This window comes from Leptonychotes weddellii, chromosome 13, assembly GCF_054177405.1.
Source record: "Leptonychotes weddellii isolate Sample4059 chromosome 13, ASM5417740v2, whole genome shotgun sequence".
NCBI lineage: Eukaryota > Metazoa > Chordata > Mammalia > Carnivora > Phocidae > Leptonychotes > Leptonychotes weddellii.
In genome coordinates, this window is record NC_138381.1 from 26,363,835 (window position 1) to 26,385,977 (window position 22,143).

The 22,143-nt window shown below is 46.7% G+C and overlaps 1 protein-coding gene across 5 annotated transcripts in view; it reads right to left on the bottom strand.

Annotated features, from left to right (window-relative positions):
• SETBP1 (SET binding protein 1) overlaps positions 1–22,143 on the bottom strand; it is a 359,343-nt gene that overhangs the window by 334,182 nt on the left and 3,018 nt on the right. For 3 of the 5 annotated variants that reach the window (XM_081801330.1, XM_081801326.1, XM_081801329.1), the window contains exon 2: positions 3,013–3,669. In XM_081801330.1, the coding sequence (XP_081657456.1) occupies positions 3,013–3,498 (486 nt within the window). In that variant the 5' untranslated portion in view covers positions 3,499–3,669. Of the gene's footprint in view, positions 1–3,012; positions 3,670–7,827; positions 7,999–17,785; positions 18,438–22,143 lie in introns of those variants that run through there. The other 2 variants (XM_081801327.1, XM_081801328.1) reach the window with 2 other exon arrangements.

Genomic DNA, 22,143 nt, shown 5'->3' on the forward strand with positions numbered 1-22,143 from the left:
ACCACTCCACTCTGCCGTTTAAGTGCAAAAGCAGTCACAGACAAAATGTAAACAAATGGATGTGGCTCTGGTCCAATAAAACTGTATTTATGGACACTGAAATTTGAATTTCATATAATTTTCACATGTTACAAAATATTATTCTTTGTTTGATTTTTTTCCAACCATTCTTTGCTTGCGGGCTATACAAAAACAGGCCAGGAGCTAGATCTGGCCCACAGACTACAGTTTGCCGACCCCTGCTCCAAGTCAGCATGTATATTCAGGTGACTCCCAAGTGGGCATCTCTACCAACTCAAGGATCAGCTCAACAAAGCCTCCCTCCTCACTCCCAACGTAGGACCTGGGTCCCAGGGGCCACTCCATGAATACTTCAATGAGTGGCTTGCCTCATTAAAAAAAAAAAAGGGTGGGGGGCACCTGGCTGGCTCAGTCAGTAGAGCATGAGACTCTTGATCTCAGGGCCATGAGTTTGAGCCCCACGTTGGGGGTAGAGTTTGCTTAAAAAAAAAAAAAAATCCAGAAGACTAGATTTTAGAGTCAGACACTCATTGCTTACCAAATACCAACCTCATCCTTTCCCCACCCCCAGTTACTGATCACGTATTTCACATTCATACGAATAAGTGAATTCTTCCAAGCACTGAAACGGTAAGCGCGGTTTCTACTTCACCTCAAGTTCAGCTTTTGCTAACTCCGTCTTTTCGAACCAACAGGAACTCTGCAGAGTAATAAAGTTAACACTCTAATCCAATAGAGATCAGAGAATGTTTCTATCATCTATCAAGTGATTAAAACTCAGTACTGATAACTTCATGCATTCATTTCTGGAAAGTAATAGCTCCAGGCATAAATAAAGGTAGGAAGGATGGAGAAGTGCAGTGTGAAGCAAGCTTAGGAATTTAAAATTTTTATAGATCCTCCCTTTACAGTGTCAGCATAATGCAGCACTGTGAGCTAAATTTCAGTCCTTCCCCTTCCTTTCTCTCCTTTCCAATTCCTAAGACTTAGAAACACTTACTTCGTAAGTCACACATTCAAAGAAGTGATTTCACCTCTCTTTCCAATAAAGCACACAAAGGGCATCCGGCTTTTTGGGTGAGGACGACAAGCCTGAGAATTTCAGATTTGAGGATGGAGGTCCATTGCACACTGCAGCTTCGAAATCATCCCCGTGTCACAAAATCCAGAATTTTATTCTGGGGCATTCAAAGAGGCAGAAGGCTATCTCTGGGAACAGTCCTGTGGCTGTAGGTAAGGTCATATCTGATCAGGACAACGTAGCTCTTTCTAGGGTAATGAATTTGAGTTTGCACACCCCAAACCGTGGGCTGTTGCTTAAGTCCTGGCAGTGAGGGGGATGGAGCGAAAACAGTTACCACAGTTTTTGAGACTGCCCACCCACACAAAAATCCGACAATACACAAAGAACCGGCCATCTCGGTGGCCAGAGACAAAGATACTCATTTTCAAAGCTGAAGAGACCTGACTCCAAAGCAAAGCCTCACTTTCTAAGTGGAGCCTAATTTGAACTGTTGCATTCTCTTCCAAGAATTTCAGGAGGTTCCACAAGCATCTAGAGAATCTTTGGTTTTATGACAGAGACCCCAGAAGCCACCACAACTTGTCATGAGGACAGGGGAGGGAAAGCACTACCTCTGTGTTCTATAAAAACAAGCCAACTTCTAAAAATTACTGCATGTTCCAAATGTCAAAATAAGACGACCGACTGTCTTGGCTTGCCCAAGACTGAAAGGGTTCCTGGATGTAGGACTTTGGGTTTTAAAACTGGGATAGTCTGAACAAACTGAAAGGCACTGGTCACCCTAGGAAATCTCTTCTTATCCAAGTCTTTGGATTTTAAATGCAACATATCAGCCAAAACACTTAGCATGAGGAAGGACACAAGCCCTACACCAAAGAAAGAACATGATACCTAGCAGTTCTATTGAGAGCGACTTCTGAGAAGCTCAAAAACCACTAGAAACATAAATGTTACAGATTATCTCTGAGTCATAAAGGAAAGAGGGTCATTCATATGTGCTATTTTTAGCTAATCCATCATATCCAGAGCCCAAATAAATCAGATGTGGGGGAAAGTTCCAAAGACACTGATGAACTCGTACCACTCTGAACCTAAAACCTCTGAAAACAACAGGGCCCCTTTCAGAGGCATTCACCAGCCCCAGACAATTTTGGGGACAAACACTTCCCAGACTAGGGCCATCCCCTGCTATCATGGCTGAGTGCCATACCCCTCCCAAGAAGGGAGGTCACTGTGATATAAACACGATGTGATATAAATACGATGAAACCTAGACCCATTCATTCCCAACCAAATGACACCACCTAGAGAGCGGCTTGTCACCTGTTTGACTTTTAGGAGGAAAATGACAACCAACTGAGTGTATTCAATGCCCAGTCTTAAAAAATCTACACTGTGTTAAACAGTGATTAGGGTCAGTCACCAGCCCCTTTTTCTTTCTCTAGCTTGAGCTCCAGGGCTCACCATTGGTTTTCAGAGCAATGATCTTTTAGCCTTCTAGCAGCCTAAATCCTATGAAGATGGCTTCCTCAGTCCAGTGAGTGACTTGCCTATTTTAGAAAGACTTACAGCAGTAACTGAAACCAAAAGGAGGTTATATAGGTTCTTGACTGTTATGATTGACCAAAAATTTTTAACATCCCACGCTTAACTCTATGAAAAGATGCAAATATTTTGTCACAGGTTAGCCACGTCTGACCCAGTCAATTGGTGGCTACACAATAAATAGGAATGCTCCAGAATTATAATTCTAGAGGCTATTGATTTTCATGTGGGTAGAAGATATAATAATAAATTAGACACTGTACCAAGATATCAGAGGCATTTCTCCTGGAGGGCACTAAGTATTCCATCAAAGAGATTGATAATTCCAAAATAAATATGTAATAAGCACACAGACCTTTAACAGTTGGAGGGAGAATGGCAAAAATGAATAAACAAAAAGCCTACAAAACAGGGTTCCCTACCTTCTTTTTGGAGTGGCTTCTTTCCTCCTCCTTCGTGGCTTTGCTATTTTTCCCAGCACGGGACACCTTCTGGTCGCCAGATTGCTTTATGGTGATCTTGATCTCAGGCGGGCATATATAGTTCTCCAGATTCTTTGGGGGTTTCTTAGCCCGCTTGGTGGTCTGAATCTTCAGCTTCAGACTCCCCTCTGTGAAGTTTGCCTCCTTGATAGAAAATTCCTGTTCTTCCAGGCCATCTCCTGCAACCCATTTCTCGCTGTCTGCGTTTGAGTTGGAATCCACATCTCGCCCTGAGCCCAGTTCATCCTCCTCCTCCGGCTCCATGCGTTCTCCGCCCACTGGGATCCCCTTCCCAGCTCCTGGAGCAGAGAGCAAAGGTTCGCCTGCACAGCCAGGAGCAGCTGGGGGCTTGTTCGAGGAGACAGGCAGGAATTCCGACTCGTCCCCCCTTTGCCGGGAGCTGCTTAAGATCTCCCTGGACTCCATGACAATCCTACAGTCTTCAGGAGTTCTCAGGAGGTGGGACGGAAGAGGGGAAAAGGGAAAGGTGAGAAGAGAGGACGTCCAAAATCCCAAGGACAAAGTGGTCCAGCTGCTGGGTTCAGAGTCCCAGGGATGCAGACACGGCCACGTGTTCAGAAGAGGTCAGATCTGCAACTGAGAAGCAGAGACATTAATTAGACGTGGCAGGAAGGAAAATGACCTCAAAAGGAACTCGACCTAAGTTCCAAAAGCCCCTTCCCTCTAATCTATGGCCATCAGAAAAAAAAAAAAAGTGATGGGAAAAAAATCAAACAGAACATGCATATCCCCAAATTGGATTCTATTGGCAGTGAGGGAAACACACACACGCACACGCACACGCACACACACACACAGCCCTTCATTGAATTGTTAATTTTTATGGCTATGGGCCCGAGAATAAAGAGAAGAGAAGCCAGTCCTCCAGTCCAATAACAAGCTAGAAGTTTTTTATACTGAAGCCACAGCGAGCTGAGTCACCACCAAAACCAACCATGACGAAAGGGAAGTCTGAAGTGTTGAGGCAGGTCTGTGGGAATGGCACTGGGCTGGCTTCTTGCACCACTTCCCTCTCACACGTGAAGAACAGTTTGCAAACTGAACACAACACAGCCCGCCCCCCGAGCTGTCAGGGTGAAACCCTCTGTCAGCTTGGTGGAAGGACACTCACCTAACCTCCTGACCATTCTTTCTTTATCATTTTTCATGCTAAATTATTTCAATTACACAAAATTATCTTTATTTCTTAAAACAGACGCAAAGCTTAGATGCAGGCTTGAAAGAGGAAAACATAAAGAGTTCAGTGGAAAAGCACTTTGAATGCTGTGATTAATGCAAAACAATTGCTAAAAAATGTTTCTGTCCACACAAAAGATATTTCATCATGATCAATTATTTAGATAAAAATAGCCATCCAAGACAGTTTTAATTCCCTTTCTGGTCCTGAAACGAAGTAGCATTCTGTCTACACGACAACAAAAAAGAGAAAGAGAGAGAGAGGGAGCATTTCACAGGCCTTTGGAAATGTCGGGGATGGCTCTCCCCACCGCCCCTCCCCACCTCTCCCCACCCCGGGGATCTTTGATTCTGCCTTCCTCCCAGAGGAAACCAGAAACATCAGTCAGGTTCTCTTTAGACCATCATAGGATCAGCTAAACTATCCCTCACCCTTACTCACCACATGTCCCATTATTCCCAGTTTCAGACTCATCATTTTCAAAGCCCCAAAGGAAGCCCAATGCTCCTCCTCAAGAGAAAATTGAGAGCCCTGAGGCCGCACAAAACTTCAAGGCTTTGTCTCCTTCCACCCTTAGGCTGCAGGTAAGATCACACTCAAGCCTTCTTAAATGGCTCAGAACTCTGAGGTTTCCCAGCAGAAGACATTACCCCACACCTTCGGTTTCTACCTTGGAGCCCAGCAATGTAAGGTATTAACCAGCACATGTGCCCACCAGAAAATGCCCAACAACAACTGCAAAGACACATTCAGAACAGCGAAGAACGAAGCCTGGAGACCGGCCACGTATTTTCTCCCTCTGGAATCAGGACATTTTCAGCTGACATCCTGTGAGGAAGCTAGCCAGCAAGACAGCCAGGGTTTCAACATGAACCTGCTCCCCAGAGGCGCCCAGGTGCGTACTCGGCTCCTGGAAACTGCTCGGCCCTACAGAAAGACACATTTACAACTGCATCCTCCTAGGGGAAAAGCCGACGAACGCAGCATTTCTAGAAGAGAAGAGGCTGTCCGAGTGAGAGTGAGAGCATCTTCACTGAATTTGTCACACAAAGACTGAACAGCCACCTGTGCCCCAGGCTCCAAATGGACCAAGTCCCCACTTAGGGGCTGGGGAGGGCAGTGAGACCCGATGACAATGAAAGATTCTTTTACTTATAAGATCATTTGTCTCATCTAGACTGATTTGCCTACCTCCCCAAAACTTTATATAATTTTTTAAAAAGTCGTATTCAAGTCAACATTCATTTTGGTGTCGAGGACCATACTAGATGTTGGAGGAGACATCCGGATGCCTTAGAAAGTGTTCCTGTTGTCAAGCAGCAATCGTCCAAAAGATCTTTCTCAGCTTGTACCCCAAATCCATCCAAACTGCAAGCCGTGTTTTTCGTGGTCGTGTCTGGTGGTTTACTTCCTCTGGCAGGAATCTTCAGTGTACATTTTAATTCCCTGGCACAGCCTACAAAGTTATCCTTGTGTCAGGGAAAAAGTGAGGCAAGTTCTCCACTAAAAGTTCCTAGACTAAATCCATTTGGAACTTTGGACGTCTATTGCAGGTTCTGTGCTGCAACAGAAGATGATGAAATCTAACTTTAGAGGAATGGATAGCAGTGTGAAATGGGCATATTATTAAGACAGTATCTTCCATTAAAAAAAGATTCCCTTGTAAGAGTTCCTTAGGGTTGATGTACATCTAAAACTAATGATGTAATGTATTGGGATTAACATAACAATAAAAAAATTTAAAAAAAATAAAAGTAACCAAATCTAATAAAAAAAAAAAAGAGTTCCTTAGGGTTGATGGTATAAATCATTAACTAATTTGTAGAAGACCGTGCTCCAACACTTAAAGCTCAAGTCATAAGAGGTCCACAAAACATGAAAATCCAACAATCTGTTTTTCAGTGCTCCTCCAGTCAAGACCCTAAGATAACAATGGAAATACAATCTCTTTCCTTAGGGAGCTTATGTTCTTGAAGAGAGATCTGGAAAATAACTGAAACAGAGCAGATATTTACATGTCCTATAGTAAAGGAGAGAAACAAAGGAAAGAGAAAACGTTTCCCCCTTGGGCAAAGTAGAGATAAATCGATGGGAAAGCACACAGAAAGGTTTCAAGGAGAGCACAGAAAATGGCTTTTACCTTCAGGGGCTTCAACAGGTAGAGTGGGAAGAAGGAAGACACAAGGGACAGCACGAGGCAAGGCCTGGGGCAGGAACCTGCAGGGTCATGCTCAGGAAAGAGAATGTTGATGTTCAGCCAGGAGATGCTGTACAAAATTGGGACTGGTGAAAGGTAAAGCTGGAGATAAAAGGTTACAGCCAGATCACGAACAGCCTTGCATGCAATGCTAATGAGCTGGATTTTATCTTACAGGTAATGGGAAGCCATTTAAGGGATGTAGGAAAGGGGCACTATCAAAGCTGTGCTTTGGGAAGATAATTCCAGCATGTAGTGTAAGGGATGGATTAATAGAACCTGATAGTAGAGGCAGGGGGACCATGAGGAGGCTCAGCTGAAATTCAATTCTTGCTGCAGGGGGCCTGAACCAGACCAGTCTGAGTATGACATGATAAATACCAGAGATCAAACAGTAATGCAGTGTCAAATCATCCCAGTGTTCAGGAACACATCACTTCCAGACTTTGCACACTGGTCTCACTTGAAGAATCCAGTCCTAGGGCTCAGTGGAACTCACATTCCCTGTTCAAATCAAACCAGTCTCCACAGTGGCATTACACACACAGAATTCTTCCACCTTGGTATTTTTATAGAATCTTTTCTGTATCTCCTTCCACCAACCCATGCAATGACTGGTAAGTTGGTCCTCACCAAATGTTTGTTGCGCAAAGGAACAAACAAACAGACAGACCCAAGCCTTCCCTTATTCCAAGGTCATGCCCAAGCCTTCACTTCTCCATGGCAACATTTTGTAAACTCTGGACCACAGCATTCGCTCCCTGGCCTGACTTACACTGCACCCGGCTGCCTAGCTTGCCACTAAACACTAGTCTGGCATTGTCTTCTTGCTGTTTTGAGTACACGAATCTTATTTTCCTTCCTCGATTGCAATTCAGGCTCAGGCTGAGACCAACTGTGGTCGTACAGCTCTTACATTCGCTTCAGCACCCAGTGCAGGATTGGGCACTAAAGGACTTCAAGTTCTTTCTGAATGAAAATGAATTAGCCCCCTGACAGCTATTCCAAGTCCTGTGGTTTTAAGGACTCCAACTACAGCTCTGCCCGCCCAAGCGCCCTCTGCAAAATCCAAGGTCCGTGCTGAGGGTTATCATCCAGCCCCCCATGTCCACATGCACCCCTCACCTTAAAAAAATAAAAAGAAGTCTTCAAAAGGGAAGAGCAAAGAAACCTAACCTGTCTGTTTACTTCAGCAGCACACAAAGCTGTTGTTCTCCCTCTGCCTTCTCCCAGCACAGACCGGCCAACCCAAATTCACAGTTCACTTTCTTGGTGCGTCTGGGAGACAACTGAGAGTTGTGTTGTGGTGCTCGCCTGCCATCATGTGAGCGTGAGCACACGCACCCACTCGCACACTCACAGAGGAGGGAAGCCAGCGACGCAAGGTGAAAACCTTCTGCCTTGTCACATTCCAGCAGTCAGCGACTCCTCCGGAGGGGGCGGAGGGGGCGGGCGCACAATGGACACTCTGTACTTGGCTCGGGGCTCCGGGTCCAACTGAAGTTAACCCTTCAGTGGCTGCCTGCAGGACCTGGTGGCAGGGGATAGGAGGAATCAGACTTGCTGAGGAAATAACTGCCCAGCAGGTCTAACGGAAACAGAGGGGTGAGAAGCAGGGTGGTGATGTTGGAAAGGAACACGGTGCGGGGCAGGGGGGGGCATCCGGGAACTTGCCCTCTACTTCTGGCTCTGCCATTCACAGTGACTGTTAACACAGGCCACTTGGAGTCCCTTACTCCATACTTAGCTCAGCAATGAATGGAGCGAGGGTTCTTCCAGAATCAAGACTCTAACTTTACCCTGCACAGCCACAGACCTATGGGGGCACTCCAAATTAGATAGTGTGGACCTTCAGAATTATTTCTCTGAGGGACCAGGGGAATCCTGCTTGGCTAGATGTGTCTCAGAACCTAAATGAGTCCCAAGGAATACATCCTCTCTAACCTCCAAATCTGCAAGATGAATGAATTTTTCCTAAACCCGAAGCCTCGGGAACTCTTAACTAATCCCAGAGTTTGGTGGCAGAAATGCAAATTCTTGGGCTCCACCTACTGAATCAGAGCTCCAGGGGTGGGGTCTCGCCTTCTGGCTTTTCCCAAGTCCTCCAGATGATTCTGATGGGCTTAGGCTTTGCATAATGTATGTGCTTACCCCGACCTCCGGCCTTGACCAAGCAGAACTCTGTGTTTCATCTTTCTCCCTCACAGCAGTACACTGAGTCTCAGAAGAATACACGTACGTGGCATTTGATTCATGCCTGCAATCCCCATGCCTAGCACAGTGCCCAACACATACCGGACACTCGAGAAATGCTGGTTGACCAAATTAAGAAATGAACAAACCAACACAGCTTCCCACCATCATCCACCTCTCCCATCTGCTCTGCTCCCAGGGCACCACCCACATGCAGGCCATCCATCAGCCGGACTGTCACCTTCCAAAGAGACAATATGGTGGAACTGGCAGAGCTCATGGCATATTTAACAGAAGTCAAAACATGTGGATTCTGGACCTAATCCTGTCAAGTAGGAGCCTTCAGAAGCACTCTCTCAGCCTTGATGTCTCATCAACAAGATGGAATAAATGTCTTCCTGATCTACCTTATTAGGTTATGGCTTTTATCTTTTTTTTTTTAATAGAACCACATGTTCCTTATAAAAATAAAAATAACACTTACACCGCATACAGTCTTTTTTTTTTTTTTTAAAGATTTTATTTATTTATTTGAGAGAGCGAATGAGAGACAGAGAGCATGAGAGGGAGGAGGGTCAGAGGGAGCAGCAGACTCCCTGCCGAGCAGGGAGCCCGATGCGGGACTCGATCCCGGGACTCCAGGATCATGACCTTAGCCGAAGGCAGTCGCTTAACCAACTGAGCCACCCAGGCGCCCCGCACCCCATACAGTCTTAAAGGCAAACCATCACAAGTATGGGAAGAGTCCTCTGCCTCATTCCTGACCTTCCCCACTCCCCCAGAACTCTTCCCCTACAGCCCCACCTCAGTCGGCTCTCTGCTCTGCAAATCCCCATAAGGCACTTCTCCCATCTTTACCTGTAAAAGCATAATCCTTAGGCCAGGACCTCTCCCCCTCAAAACTCTGAAGACTGTCTTCTAACATTTGAAGTCACAGAGGAGAAAATGGAGGGAGGCCAGCCTGGTCTGTTTCCTTTGTAGGCAACTTCTTTTATGCTGTTATAGTCAAAGATTTTCCTTCCATTATGTTAGAATTTTATTAACGACAAAATGAGTACAGCGTGGATCTTCTGCATTTTTCCCACAACACAATGAGCCTTTTGGATTTACAGAGGCAGGTTCTTCCTAGTTTGGGAATATCTTCTTTGATCATTCCTTTAGGTATTTCTTCTGTTCAATGGTTCAGGCTTCTTTCTCAGTTTTTCCCCATAATCCTCACTTTAGAGCTCCCATTTCTGTCCTCCGTTGCCCTCATTTTCTCTCTCACTGTTTTCATTTCTTGATTTTGCACTGTGGGAGAGCAAACCCTAAACTACCTTCCATAATAGCAACGTAATTCTATTTTCCGTGGACATTTCACTCTGCTATTACACAGCTCGTATCTTGGCCTTCTTTCTCTACCTCATTCATCCTCCTTCCAGCTGACTCTGATGCCTTTTCATCCCGGCCCTCTCCCTCCCCGTTACGTTGTGATCCTAGCCCACCAGGGTCGCACTTCTTCCTGTTGCAGATGTCTGGCAGCTTCCTAAAATTCTTATTCCGCAGTTGTAGTAACTAATTTTCCTGATACTGCTCCTTTTACCTTACTTGGGTGTTTTTCCCTCTAAGGCCTCATGTTGGTTCTTCCTCTTTGCTCATGCTCTCAATGAGGAGAGCATCCTGCAGAGCAATCTGGACCTACAGAGAAAGCACGGGGCTGCTTTTGTCTCTGCGGTCCGTCCATCTGGAAGGAGGTCAAATCCTTCTTGTCTAGGGCTGTTGCTGTTATCGGTGATCCCACCCTCTCGGATTCTGGCGAACGTAACAGCCATGTGCTAGAGCGAGGCTTGAGGGGCTCCTGAGGGCCTCTCCTGGGTCTCTCTTCCCAGCCCCACATGCAATGGGGTCAGGCTGGTTGCTTGAAAATTGGCTACGGCGGGAGCGTTTACACCACAGGAATCAGCAAACTCCACAAATAGCAGCTGAAAACCAAATCTGGAGAACAGGGCGTTAAGCATTTACTAGGAAGCCACTGACAGTAGACATCTACCTGCGACTGTTTTGCTGGACTCTGGGGCTTCTTCTGCCGGATTCTTTGACACTCTGAAGAGCTGAAATGCCCAACAGGCATTGTGACAAGGGCTCTTTATGTCTCCCTCAGAGCTGGACTTGAGGGGCCGTCTCTGCCTAGAAGTCAATGCCCTGCTTCCACTCCTCCCAAACCTCCCTCCCTCTGTCTTTTCCATTTGTTTCCTGAAAGCTGTAGACTTTTGAGATTATGTATAACGCCAGTAGGAAGGAAACCATCTCCAGTCGTCTTACTAAAGTTGCCCATGCAGGAGACCCGACAACTGCCAGTTTTTCTGGTTGACAGAAATTAGGAGTTTCCGATCTTGGAAGGCAAACAGGCAAATGGTGCAAAAGGATGGAGGGTAATCCTACCTCGTGACAGCTAGGGAAGCTAATGTAGTTCCACCTAGGCTCACTGGCCTAAAGTTATAAGCATCCCTTCTCAGATACTTTCAAGAGATTGATAGTCTGCCTTTGGTTTTGGGGGTGGATGAGTGTTCATCTTTCTTTATGTCACCTAAGGTATTTAGGTGGGGAGTCAGGAGTGGTCTTTCCCATTTGATGGACTTGGCCTGAGCCAAGTCTTCCTGTCTTCATTACTCAGGCCCAGGTCAAATGGCACTTCCCTGAGCTTCACGGCCAGATCAGGACTCCCTATTTTGTGCCTTTACAGCACAGAGCTTTTATTCACTGGCATTTATTATATTTTATAAACACTCGTGCCATTCTTGCTTGTAACTCTGCACCCCATCTCCTCCCGCACGAGATGGTAAGTCCCCGAGGGCAAAAACTATGTCTGTTTGGCTCACCATGGAATCCCCAGAGTCTAGTCCACCCCCTGATCCATGGAGCAACACTTCAAATTATTCGCTGAGTAAATGCTGAATGAGAGACCGTGTCAGAGGCCACCAAAAGCCATTTGACTCAGTTGCCCATGACTCTGAGTGATGTGTCCCTGAAATCCTTCCTGCTGCAGAAACACCCAGAGTAAATGCTCCATCAACACTGGTAAACTGATCAAGTGACCCAACCCTTACCCAGCTCTCAATCAGCGAGGGCAAAGGTGGCTCTGCACCACGGCTCTCTAACCCTACAAACACACCGTGGCCCACGGCAAAGAATGAAGGTCAGACTCAGTGGCTTTTTTCTACCATGTACCTGGGTGGTACCTTCCTGATCACAGATCACCTCCTCCAAGCAGTGTTCCCTGAGTGCTGCACGCCCCCCAACATTCCCCAACAGTGTTTGCTGAGCTACAAGGCCCCTGCTTTGCATCACTTCATGGGATTCCCTACTAATTCCTCCAGCTGCCCTTTCTCCTTTCTCTACATTGTCACCTCTAAGTCATCCTTCAGGATTTGGTCAAGATTTACATCCTTCATGAAGGCCGGCTAGACCTTCCTTTTCCATTCCTTTTCCCTTGTGTGTACATATGCACACACGTGCGCACACACACACACACACTCACAGATGGTCTTGCTCTCACTTCCCTAGGCATTCTGCTATGAAAGCATTTGGCAAACTGTATTACCATGTTCCATTTACTTATTTATCTCTCCCACCAGACCAGGAACTCCACAAGGGTAGGGGCTGGGTTTCCCATGGATCTCTGACACACTTCAGGGCACAAGGAGCGCATACACAGTAAGGATCCGACAGACAGTGTCCAAGCCATGTTTCCCCTTGAAAAGAAGAATGGAAGTAGCACCGATCTGATGTCACATGTTTAGATTACTTAGCCTCTCTTTCCCCACTTAGTGACTGTTCCTAGAAAATATGTTTACACTGTTCAAGTCTCATTTGGAAAATGGGTTATAAACCTACCTCAAGGGTTGTTTTGAGAAGTAATTGAAGATTAAGTAAGATATTTATGAAAGAACATGCTGGGATCACCTTGGTGGATGCTCAAATTTTTTGGTAAATTTGATTTCCTCCCTAGTCTGTGTCATCTAAGCTGGTGTTTGGCTAATTGCTGCCTCTCTTCACAGATCCCAAGTAAAGCCTGAGGGACAGGGGTTGGAGACCAACCTCCCCAATCTCCCGATACAATGCGAAGCACATACAAATAGTTTAATTTGCACCTGCTAACTTGAGTGTTTGATGTTGTTTGAGTATTGTTTTTTTCTTCTTCCCAGTTTGTCTTATAGAGGAACATGACTGAGTTTAGTACAAATTACAGGCTCAATTCCCTGCTCTGCCAACTGGAGTTAGTGGCCTTGGGAACGTTCCTTTTTCTCCCTGGATCTCCCCAACCTCATTTGTAGAATGGAGTGAAATAAGGTAAACTCTGCGACCCCCTCCAGCTCTGACATTCTCAGGTGCTAAGCCTTGTCTCCTCAACTTGACAACCAGAGTCCTCCAAAGGCTGGACTGGTACCTTCCACCTCCTTACAGATCGTGCTGGGTCTGTGGCTCCATCTGGCTGAGCCTAATGCAAAACTAAGGATCAGCCCCGGTGTTCAGGGATCTCCACGATAGGGAGAGAAGCAGAATCAAACTTCTGAGGCCTGAAGCTGCACATTATGCATTAACCAACAGTTCCAGCTCTAGCTTCAAAAACAGTGCCTCCTCTGGGAACCAATAACACAACACAACAGCATGAGCCTTGGGGCCCCTGGGGAAAGATCTTTAAAGCTCTGGCTGGGCCAATCCCCAAGTTCGTAGGGCAAGCTCTACCTCTGGCGTATCACCTGTTGCCTGTGCTCCTCCATGCAGTCAAGGAAAGCACGCACTCGCCCTGAGTAAGGGCGTAAACGCAACCAATGAGCACAAAAGGCATTATGAGTTTAATCGAAACAGCGGCCCTGCTATACGGAAGACCTGTCCTCATTTCACAGATGTGGAAATAATAGTCCAGAGAGGTTAATAACTTGTTCAAGGGCCCACACTATTTCTACCAGATCCACAATCAAATTCAGGGTTTATACGATTCCAAAGCCTGTAGTCTTACTTTTACGTGATAACGTCTCTAAAATACAAAGCGATGCCACCTTTTAACCGAGCACCCCTGGCTACTTCTACAGATGTGAGCTCCAAGACCAGTCTTTGCCATCTGACTCACCACATCGCTTCAAATCCTGGGCATCAGCTCTCTCACCTGCCCTCCTAGTCTTTTCACAGAACTGTCCAAGGACAACAGTAAGTAACATATGCAGAATAGCACCCGAGTAGCTGAAATATGGTAGACCTGTAAGAAGTAACTGTGATCATAATATTTCCTGTCCAAGCAGAAGAGAGAGTGACACCTGGCAAAGAAAATGATCTTAAGTTTTAACATGCATCTAGTATATAATGGGTGCTTTAGGTTTTTTCTTGGATTTAACCCTGAGATGTGCCCATCTTAAAGATAAGAAAACCGAAGTTGAGAAATTAATTTAAATCACTGAGATAGTGCTCTTTGACTCCAAATGTCATTTACTTTCCACTGACTCATAATGCCACCAGTCTTTAAATACCCAGAGTTAGTGGTCAACTTAAACTCTGGTCCTCCACCCTACCATTTGTAAATTGGGGATGAAAATGATAGACTTACCTGAAGGCAAAGGGGATAAACTAAACAATCCAACAAATAACAAATTCCATAGTCTTTCTCTCAAGGGCCTCTAATTTTGACCCCACTCCCTGTTCAGTCCTAATTCAAGTCCCTCAACTTCTCAACCATCTGATTCCAAAATTGCTTTGTTCACTATTGTTTGAATATAAAGTATAATCTGACACCTACATGTTTGTGTTTCTGCCACAAAGGGGATGCTAGGCCTACCAGAGCTAAACAAATATTAGCTCCATTTCCCTTCCTTTATATTTCTCCTTCAGCAATCTTGAACTGCCATTTAAATACTGCATTGTTATGAAAACTTGTATATGTCTTTCTCCAATTATACATTAAGCCCCTGTTGATGAATGCCAGTAGCAGAGCATTTTTGTTCCCTAGAGTGGTTGATCCCCATTCTGAATGCTTGTATGGGGATCTTATGTTTATTGTTTATTCTAAAGATGCCTCTTTTGAACCCCAGACTGAAGAGTCGGTGGCAGACAAGGCTCAGTGGTGGATGGGACAGTCAGATGTTGGGGTTCTCTCTTGTGTGGTATGTGTGACCGTTCTCTGATTGGCACATCCTTCTGCTCCTCGCATCTACTCCCCTTGCATTCTGAAAACTGGTCATGGCTCCCATCTCAACATGCAGCCTTGGCCACCTTCTCGCAGGGCCCCAATTCATCGGTTTTGTCCCCTGACATTCCAGAGAACCCTGGTCTCTGGGCAGTGGTCTTCTTTCTGCCTCTACATTACCAAGTTGAGTATCTTCTCTGAAGATGGCTCTGAACCTATGCAAGAATGTTGCAGTGCTCAGGACTCAGTGCATGCACCGCCTGCTCCCTGAAGCTCTCTGGGATGTGTCCAGCCCCTGATGCTCTGGCCTTCCCTGGGCTCCCGCTGCAGTTCAGTTAGGCCTAGGCCACTGTCCTCCGCTACTCCTCCGCTGGTTTTCATAAGTTCTTACAAAGTCTTCTACCAGACTGAGGGCAGAGTGTCCTCTCCATCTCTTGGCATCCCCCCAGCACCCATCAGGGTCTGGTCACGCTCATGTTTAAATGGCAATGAGCAAACAAAGTCTGTTGAATCAGAGGGCTGAAAAGTTGATGAGTTTGAATGAAAACTCTGGACAGCTAGACTGGGTCCAACTTAGAGGGCCCTGGGCTTGGTCCTTCCCCCTGAGAAGACCTCACACCAGCAAGAAGACTCCCATGAGTGATCTGCCCCCCAATCTCAGCCATCTGGACCTTTGTCATTGGGGCTGTCTGCTCCAGCCGGCTGCCCTGCTTGTTCATGAGTAGCATTCACTTGCTTGTGGCAGTGCCAAATTCACATGTGAACTTTGTCCCACTTCTGCTCCTATACCAAAGCTATTCTACCCACCAAGAACCTCCCCCTGTTCCAATTCTATTGTCAAACCCAACACCACGTCCTCCTCGAAGCCTTCCCTGACAGCTCCTGATCACACAAATAGCACAATTCCATGAGATCATGCTCCCACTTTGGCTGCAGACTGAAGCTTTCCATTGGAGCTATGCGTGTCTCTACAGACATACTGTCCACTCTCCAAGGGCAAAAGTCATGTCTCCTACCAGACCTTTTCCACCTAAAGTGTCAGGAACAATGGCTTGCACAGTAGCAATGTTGAGATTTTAGTAAGTATTCGTGGATCAGAAAACTCACTGTAAGGAAGCTCTTGAGTACAAAGTAATGAGCAGAAAGAAGGCCCATAGGGCTCTCACAACAAATCATTCTTTTTAGCCACCATTATTAATCCATACTTAAAAAAAAAAAATCAAAGCTCTCATTGCTCAAATAACAATCGGTCACAGGCAGAGTCACCAACTGCAAGGGTGTGCCACCCGGATTTCATTATTCTGCTACAAGCACAACAATGGTGCCCCAACGTTCTCATCAGGCTACTGCGTTGGATCCATCAAATTCAGCATCTCCCGTCTCCCCATCTCTCCAGCCCCAAGTCCAAACTCAAGCAGCTTCTTTCCATTGACCGAACTGCAAATCTTTGGCAGATAGAAGGAACAGTGAAGAAATTGCTTTTACCAAGTGAGGCTAATAGTGTTGCTTGCTTTTCTTCTCTCCTATCCCACATAAGTCTTAGCATAAACATAACTGCCACATTTTGGTAGCTTGCAGAACCTCCCTCTTCCTAAATATCCAACCAGTGTGCTCCTCAGTGAGCAAGAATTCCTGCTGAACTTTCACAGGGCCTCAGATCAAAGCCTGACGTTCCTGATCCCACCCCAACCCAAATCACAGAGGCTCCTGGCTTTGGACAAACTGGGGATCACCTCCTTTGACCTCAGAATGCACAGAAACCCACTCACCAGCTGTTACTGAACAGAGGCCAGAGCAGGGCAGACTCTGCTGCGGGGATGGAGAAGACACGCCAGGAGCACGGGCCTGGCCTCAGCCTTCATGCCCCATGCAATCCACACGAAACAATAACGCCCAGCCCCCCAGATCCAGGAGGTCCATGGAAATAGAGATTCCAGACGCCTACTTGGCACAGGGGGCAGTAGCAAAGCCCAGATAGGGAATATACTCCAGATTTTCTAAGCTGTCTGTACTAGCTCCCTTGTCCCAATGCAGTTAGCTCAGCAAAGGGGGCCAGTATTCAAAAAAGATGTAGAGAATCCTTCCTTTTCTTCCTTCCACACTATTCTCTGTCATATTCTTAATGGTTTTTCTTCGCACTTAGCCCACCATCTGTCTCCTCCTCTCCCCGTCCCCATCCCCGTCCCCCAAGTCTGGCTCTCTGGTTCTAACAGGGGAGCTTCTGCTGACCCTATTTCCATTTCTAGAACTTATCCACCACAGCAAACACTTAGCAAAGTGCACAACTCCTCAGTGGGACTGGTTTGGATGGTTGTTGGGGTGTCATTAAATGGGTCTGAGGAGCTCTGAGCTTTAGGAAAAAAAAAAAAAGCTTCAAAATCCCCAGGACATTTTTAGCTACACAATCACAGGATTTCAGAATGGTGCCCTCGCTCCATAGCAATCAAACTCTTTCACTTCAGGATGCCTCACGCTAGGGACTAGAAAGGCAGCTCAGCCTGTCCTCCATCATAGGCTAATGGGTGGCCAGCCCAGCCTGCAGCCTGCCTCTCATGAGCCTTGCCCAGGACCTGTCCCCGCTGAGTGCATTTCTCTGCTCCAGCTTCCTTTCCATTGCGGCCAGGCTCGCTCAGTCACCAAGGAGTGGGGAAGCACTTGGACTAAAGCAACAAAGAAGATTGCATGGTTAAGTGCCAAAACGAGTGTGGTGGACAAAAAAAAAAAAAAAAAGCAACTGGAATTTTCAGAGAAAGTCAAGAGCTGGGTGTGCTAGTGTGGAGATGATGCTCTAGTAGGCACTTCATAAATGGTTGATGATTGAATGAATGAGTGAATCAGTGCCTGTTAGGATGTACATGGGGTAAAACATCATTACCTCTTAGGCTTGGAGGGAGAGACGGAGTGGGTGATTGCCCCTAAAGATAGCCAAAAGTATAAAAAGCCATTAACATAAGTGGTTCTTACTCACTCTGTTTAAGAGGCACACACTGTGTTGCTTCACGGTCCAGAGTTCCGGTGCACCTTAAACAACATTTACCTTTAATATTCTATGTCTGCATAAATTCTGTGATTCATCCACACCACAGAAATCACTTGTAAGGAGGGGCAGGGCTTTGTGGGGCCAACCTGGTCCCTTTCTTTAAGGACTCCTGGCCCAGGGCGGTAGTGACAACAAACAGCAAAGCCGCGTGAGCCGGTTGCCAGGCGAGTGCTTGAGACCCAAAGTGCTCTGGAGACCACGGCGCAGAGCTGCGAGCTGGTGTGATGTCCTAAGAGGTAAATGCCTGGGCTCAAAGGGACCCATCGGGACACCTTCCAGAGAGGAGGCAGCAACACATAGTGAGCCCAAGTGCGGAGGCGGACACACATTCAGAGGGCCCAAGGTGAGCGAGGAAGCCAGTCTGATGGGAGCAGAGATCAGCAAACATTGCGTAAAACGGGGCTCACTGGAGAACGCAGCCAGGCGCATGCTGCACACAGGTCGCTGGACAGGGCGAGCCAGGAATCACGGGAAAGAGAAAGAGGAGCAATCCAGGGGAGGCTGGGAGCAAATGGACTGTGGAGAACTTTCCTCATTCTAGACAATGTACTAGGTTTGCTGGGACAGAGGCAATCCTGCTAGGAGGTCTTCTCTTAAGAGAGGCTAAACATTCTGTCCTGAATGTCACTGCTCAGCCACTGGGGCTCCCTATGGAGCACCTGCCCCTCATTCTCTCTCCCGCTTGCCCCCGCTCTGTGCATCTCCTTTTGTTCTTCTCATTCCTAGCGAAGAGCATTTCCTGAGCCCCGTTACATCTGTGAGCCCAAACTGGATATTACCTGAGACTTTGAGCCTTAGATACACATGGCAGATACAAGGCATCTAATAATTCCACTGATGTGTATATACTTATACACACGTTTTTCTTATGAGTCAACTCGAGAGCAGAAAACAAGTATTCCCCAACTGTCTTAGAACACAAGGGCCCCTGTAGGCATTTCTGGTCGCACCAGAGGGTTATTAATCTCCGGGCTATGGCGATAATAATCCCAGGCACCAGTTTCCAGGAGGCAGCATGGAAATCCTCTCAGAGCTCAATTACAGAAATTAGCTGGTATTATTTAATCCTCCCAACCCCTGTGAAGTAGGAAGGGTAAGCATCTTTATCCCTATTTTCCTGATTAGGTTACTGAGGCTCAAAGAGGTTAAATAACCTGCCAGGGGTCCTTTAGCCGGGACTAGTGAGGACAGGATCCAGAGCAGATCTTGTCACTTCAGGTGTGATGCTGTTCATATTTTAACACAGCCTTCGGGTCCCAGGTGGGCCACCACCTTGCATCATTTTAGCAAGTCAGTGTGTCAGTCCCTCCTCTTCTGAATGGGGATACACTGCTTCTCCCACCTTAGGAGAATCAAGGGGGCAAATCTGATAGGAAGATGTCTTGAAAAGAACAAAGAGCCATGCATATGAAAGGGAGTGCTTTTGATGGCAGAAGTTGGGTCAGGGAAACATCTCTCTAAGCTCACAGTTCTGAAATTCTATCTGCTCCCCATTCATCCTTAACCCTCCCAGCACTTGGAAAGGTGGAAGCCTCAGCCTACCTGGGGTCAGCTCAGCTGGCTTTGCCTACAATTATTTCTCAAGCGTCTGTGGATCACAGTCCATCATCAGTTCCTAGGAAGGGCTACCTGCTTCCTCAAAAGGTGTCCTGTGGACCTCAGAGCTGCTCTCGCTCTCCGTTTGACCCCGGCATCATTTGCTCTTAACTGGACAGGAAGTCAACTGTGGGTTTCTAAGCCAAAGGCCGATTAAAAACATGCTCCGTCAACCTTGGAGGGCACCCTCTGAGGATATAAGAAAACCAACTCTGAAAGGGACGCTGCTCTGACTTGAAACTTTGAAAGACCTTTGAAAATTCCAGATAAGAACTCTAAGGGCCCATTAACTTGCACTCGGTCATCTGAGGTCACCGGTTCCCCCCAAACTTCATATTGCCCCAACTTGGTAGTCTAAGTGGCCATCAGAATCTAGTTGAGGGCTAAGTGAAAATGGAAATGAAAACCCAGAGTGAAACGAGACTGTAGGGTGGCATCTATCCCCCGTATTCATGAAGTAGTGCACTCTGGACACCTTGGTGTTTTCTTTTCTGCATTTATCAAGTGTTAGGCTACCCAAAGCGTCTGCAGCTTGATGAAGAGTTTGTGAAACACCAGGGAGGCCTTTAGAAATAGCTCTAAAAGAAGCTCAAACCCATGGCAGTATGTAGGATGGTGGTGTTCCTCACTTAATCCTGGCTTAAACTATTTTTAAGAAGCTCCCCAGGTTTTATAACAGACCGCAGAAGGAGCAAAGTTGGATGGCTTTGTTCCCTTCATCACAAGAACCAAAGGACCAAGCACAGTGATGTGTGGCAAGGACTCTATGAGGCTTCCTTTTCTTCAGGGAAGGGCTGTCCTGCTCCCAGACAAGAGTAGCTATCCCCCCCACCCCGACCCCATAGACCTCTCCCACACAGTGGGGCCCTGAGTAAACTCAATAACATCATCCCATTTTTTAAGGTCCTGCAACTCCTGACAATGCCTATGTGTTAATAATAATTTACCCCATTCTTCTGGCAGGAGCAGAACTGAAGCAACTTGAAATGCCATCAGCAAAAAATTATTTATTTCCCATTCCTGAGCAGCAGAGAAAACAAGGTTTCATTGGCTGGGTCTGCCTTCAATAGCTTTCTGGTTTCAATTAAAACTTCAAGTCTCCAAGGGAAAAACTGGCATTCTGGGAGGCTGAGGCCCAGCCAAGTTTCAGTGTCTCTGCAAGAATCCAGAAAGGACGTCCCATGCATCTAGCCACTCTCATCTTCCTCCTTTTGCATATTATAGAGAAGCTTTGGAGCAGAGATTGAAGTACAACTCAAAATAATGACCGGCTTGAAAGAACTCTCCTAGAGGTACATTTTTGTGCCAGAGAAGTATCGATTCAGCCCCTAATGGAATTGAAAGTCAAGATAACAGCAGAAACAGAATCAGGAATCCAGGGGAAATGCCTACCTATTTATTTCTTCTTCAGCAAACTCCTGCCTCCTGCCTCTCCCCACCTACGGTTTTCAACTAAATTCTACAAATATTCCAAGCACTGTTTTCTCTTTCTCGAAACCCTCATTTAGGTCAGGTGATTTACAAAGTAAATTTGTTTTTCACTTTGTGATTTACAAAGTAGCTTGCTGTGAATAATGCAAGTACATGACCAGAAGCCCTCCTAGCACCAAAGAGGTTCACTCAGGGATACCCCTAGGATTCCCCTGTGTGAAGTCCAAAACTGGGCCTGCCAGCAGCGCCTTCCTATGTAACACTGTGATGTTAACATACAAAAGATCGGATTACACCCCTTCACTTGCCTAGCCCATTTATGAACATATAAGGCAGTTGATATTTTCACCCAAGCCAGAAGTGGCCCCTTCCTACCCTACCGCTCGCTGCCTCTCAGCCACTCCCCCTTATGTTCACTACAAGCCATCCCCTCCCCCACCTCCAGTTTGTTTATTCCAGTGACACGTCTATTTTCCCTGCTCCGGGAGACAAGTCCGTTTCCCTCCTCTGGCTCCCGATTGCATTCCCTCACCACCTCCTCCCCCCAGCCCAGCTCAGGTTACTAGAATGGCTAGCAGTGCCCACAGCCCAGCTTTTGCACCAACTCAACTGCCCAAGACTTCGATTTTTTGTCTTACCGGGGGAGGGGGCATAAGGTGCAAAGCAGCCCTTTCAGAGTACCTGGTCTCCCTATCTTCTCAGACTACCTTCCCTGAAGTTTGCAGATACTCTTATGTTCAACCTTACTCTTCTGATCGGTCCTAATGCCCTTCTCTGGTAGCAGACAATTTCATTAAGTACAGAGGAAAACACATCTTCAACTTCGCTCTGAAACCTTGGACTCCTCAGTCAGGGCAGGAGATCAAGCCTCCCTCCGGGAGTCTCTGGATGGTGGAAGCCACAGAAAGGAGGAGAAAGGGGAGGGAGTGACCAGGGATTGTAAACTGGCTACATTTTAAAGTGCTACAAACTTTCTCCTCCCTCACACGCCCCTGGCCAGTTTGGCCCCGCCTCCCCATCCCAGCCAGACGGCTAACTGGGGTGAGCAAAGGAAACTCCCAGACCGTCCAGGTCTGGCCCCAGTGTTGCAGATGTGGCCTGCACAGAACACCACCCTTCCTCTCCACGTTCCTCTTCTCTACTCCACTCCTGTCCCCACCTCCCAAGACACACACACACACACACACACACACACACGCGTGCGCGTGCACACACGTTTCGCAAATGAAGATGAGTTTGAATGGGGTGAATCAGATTTA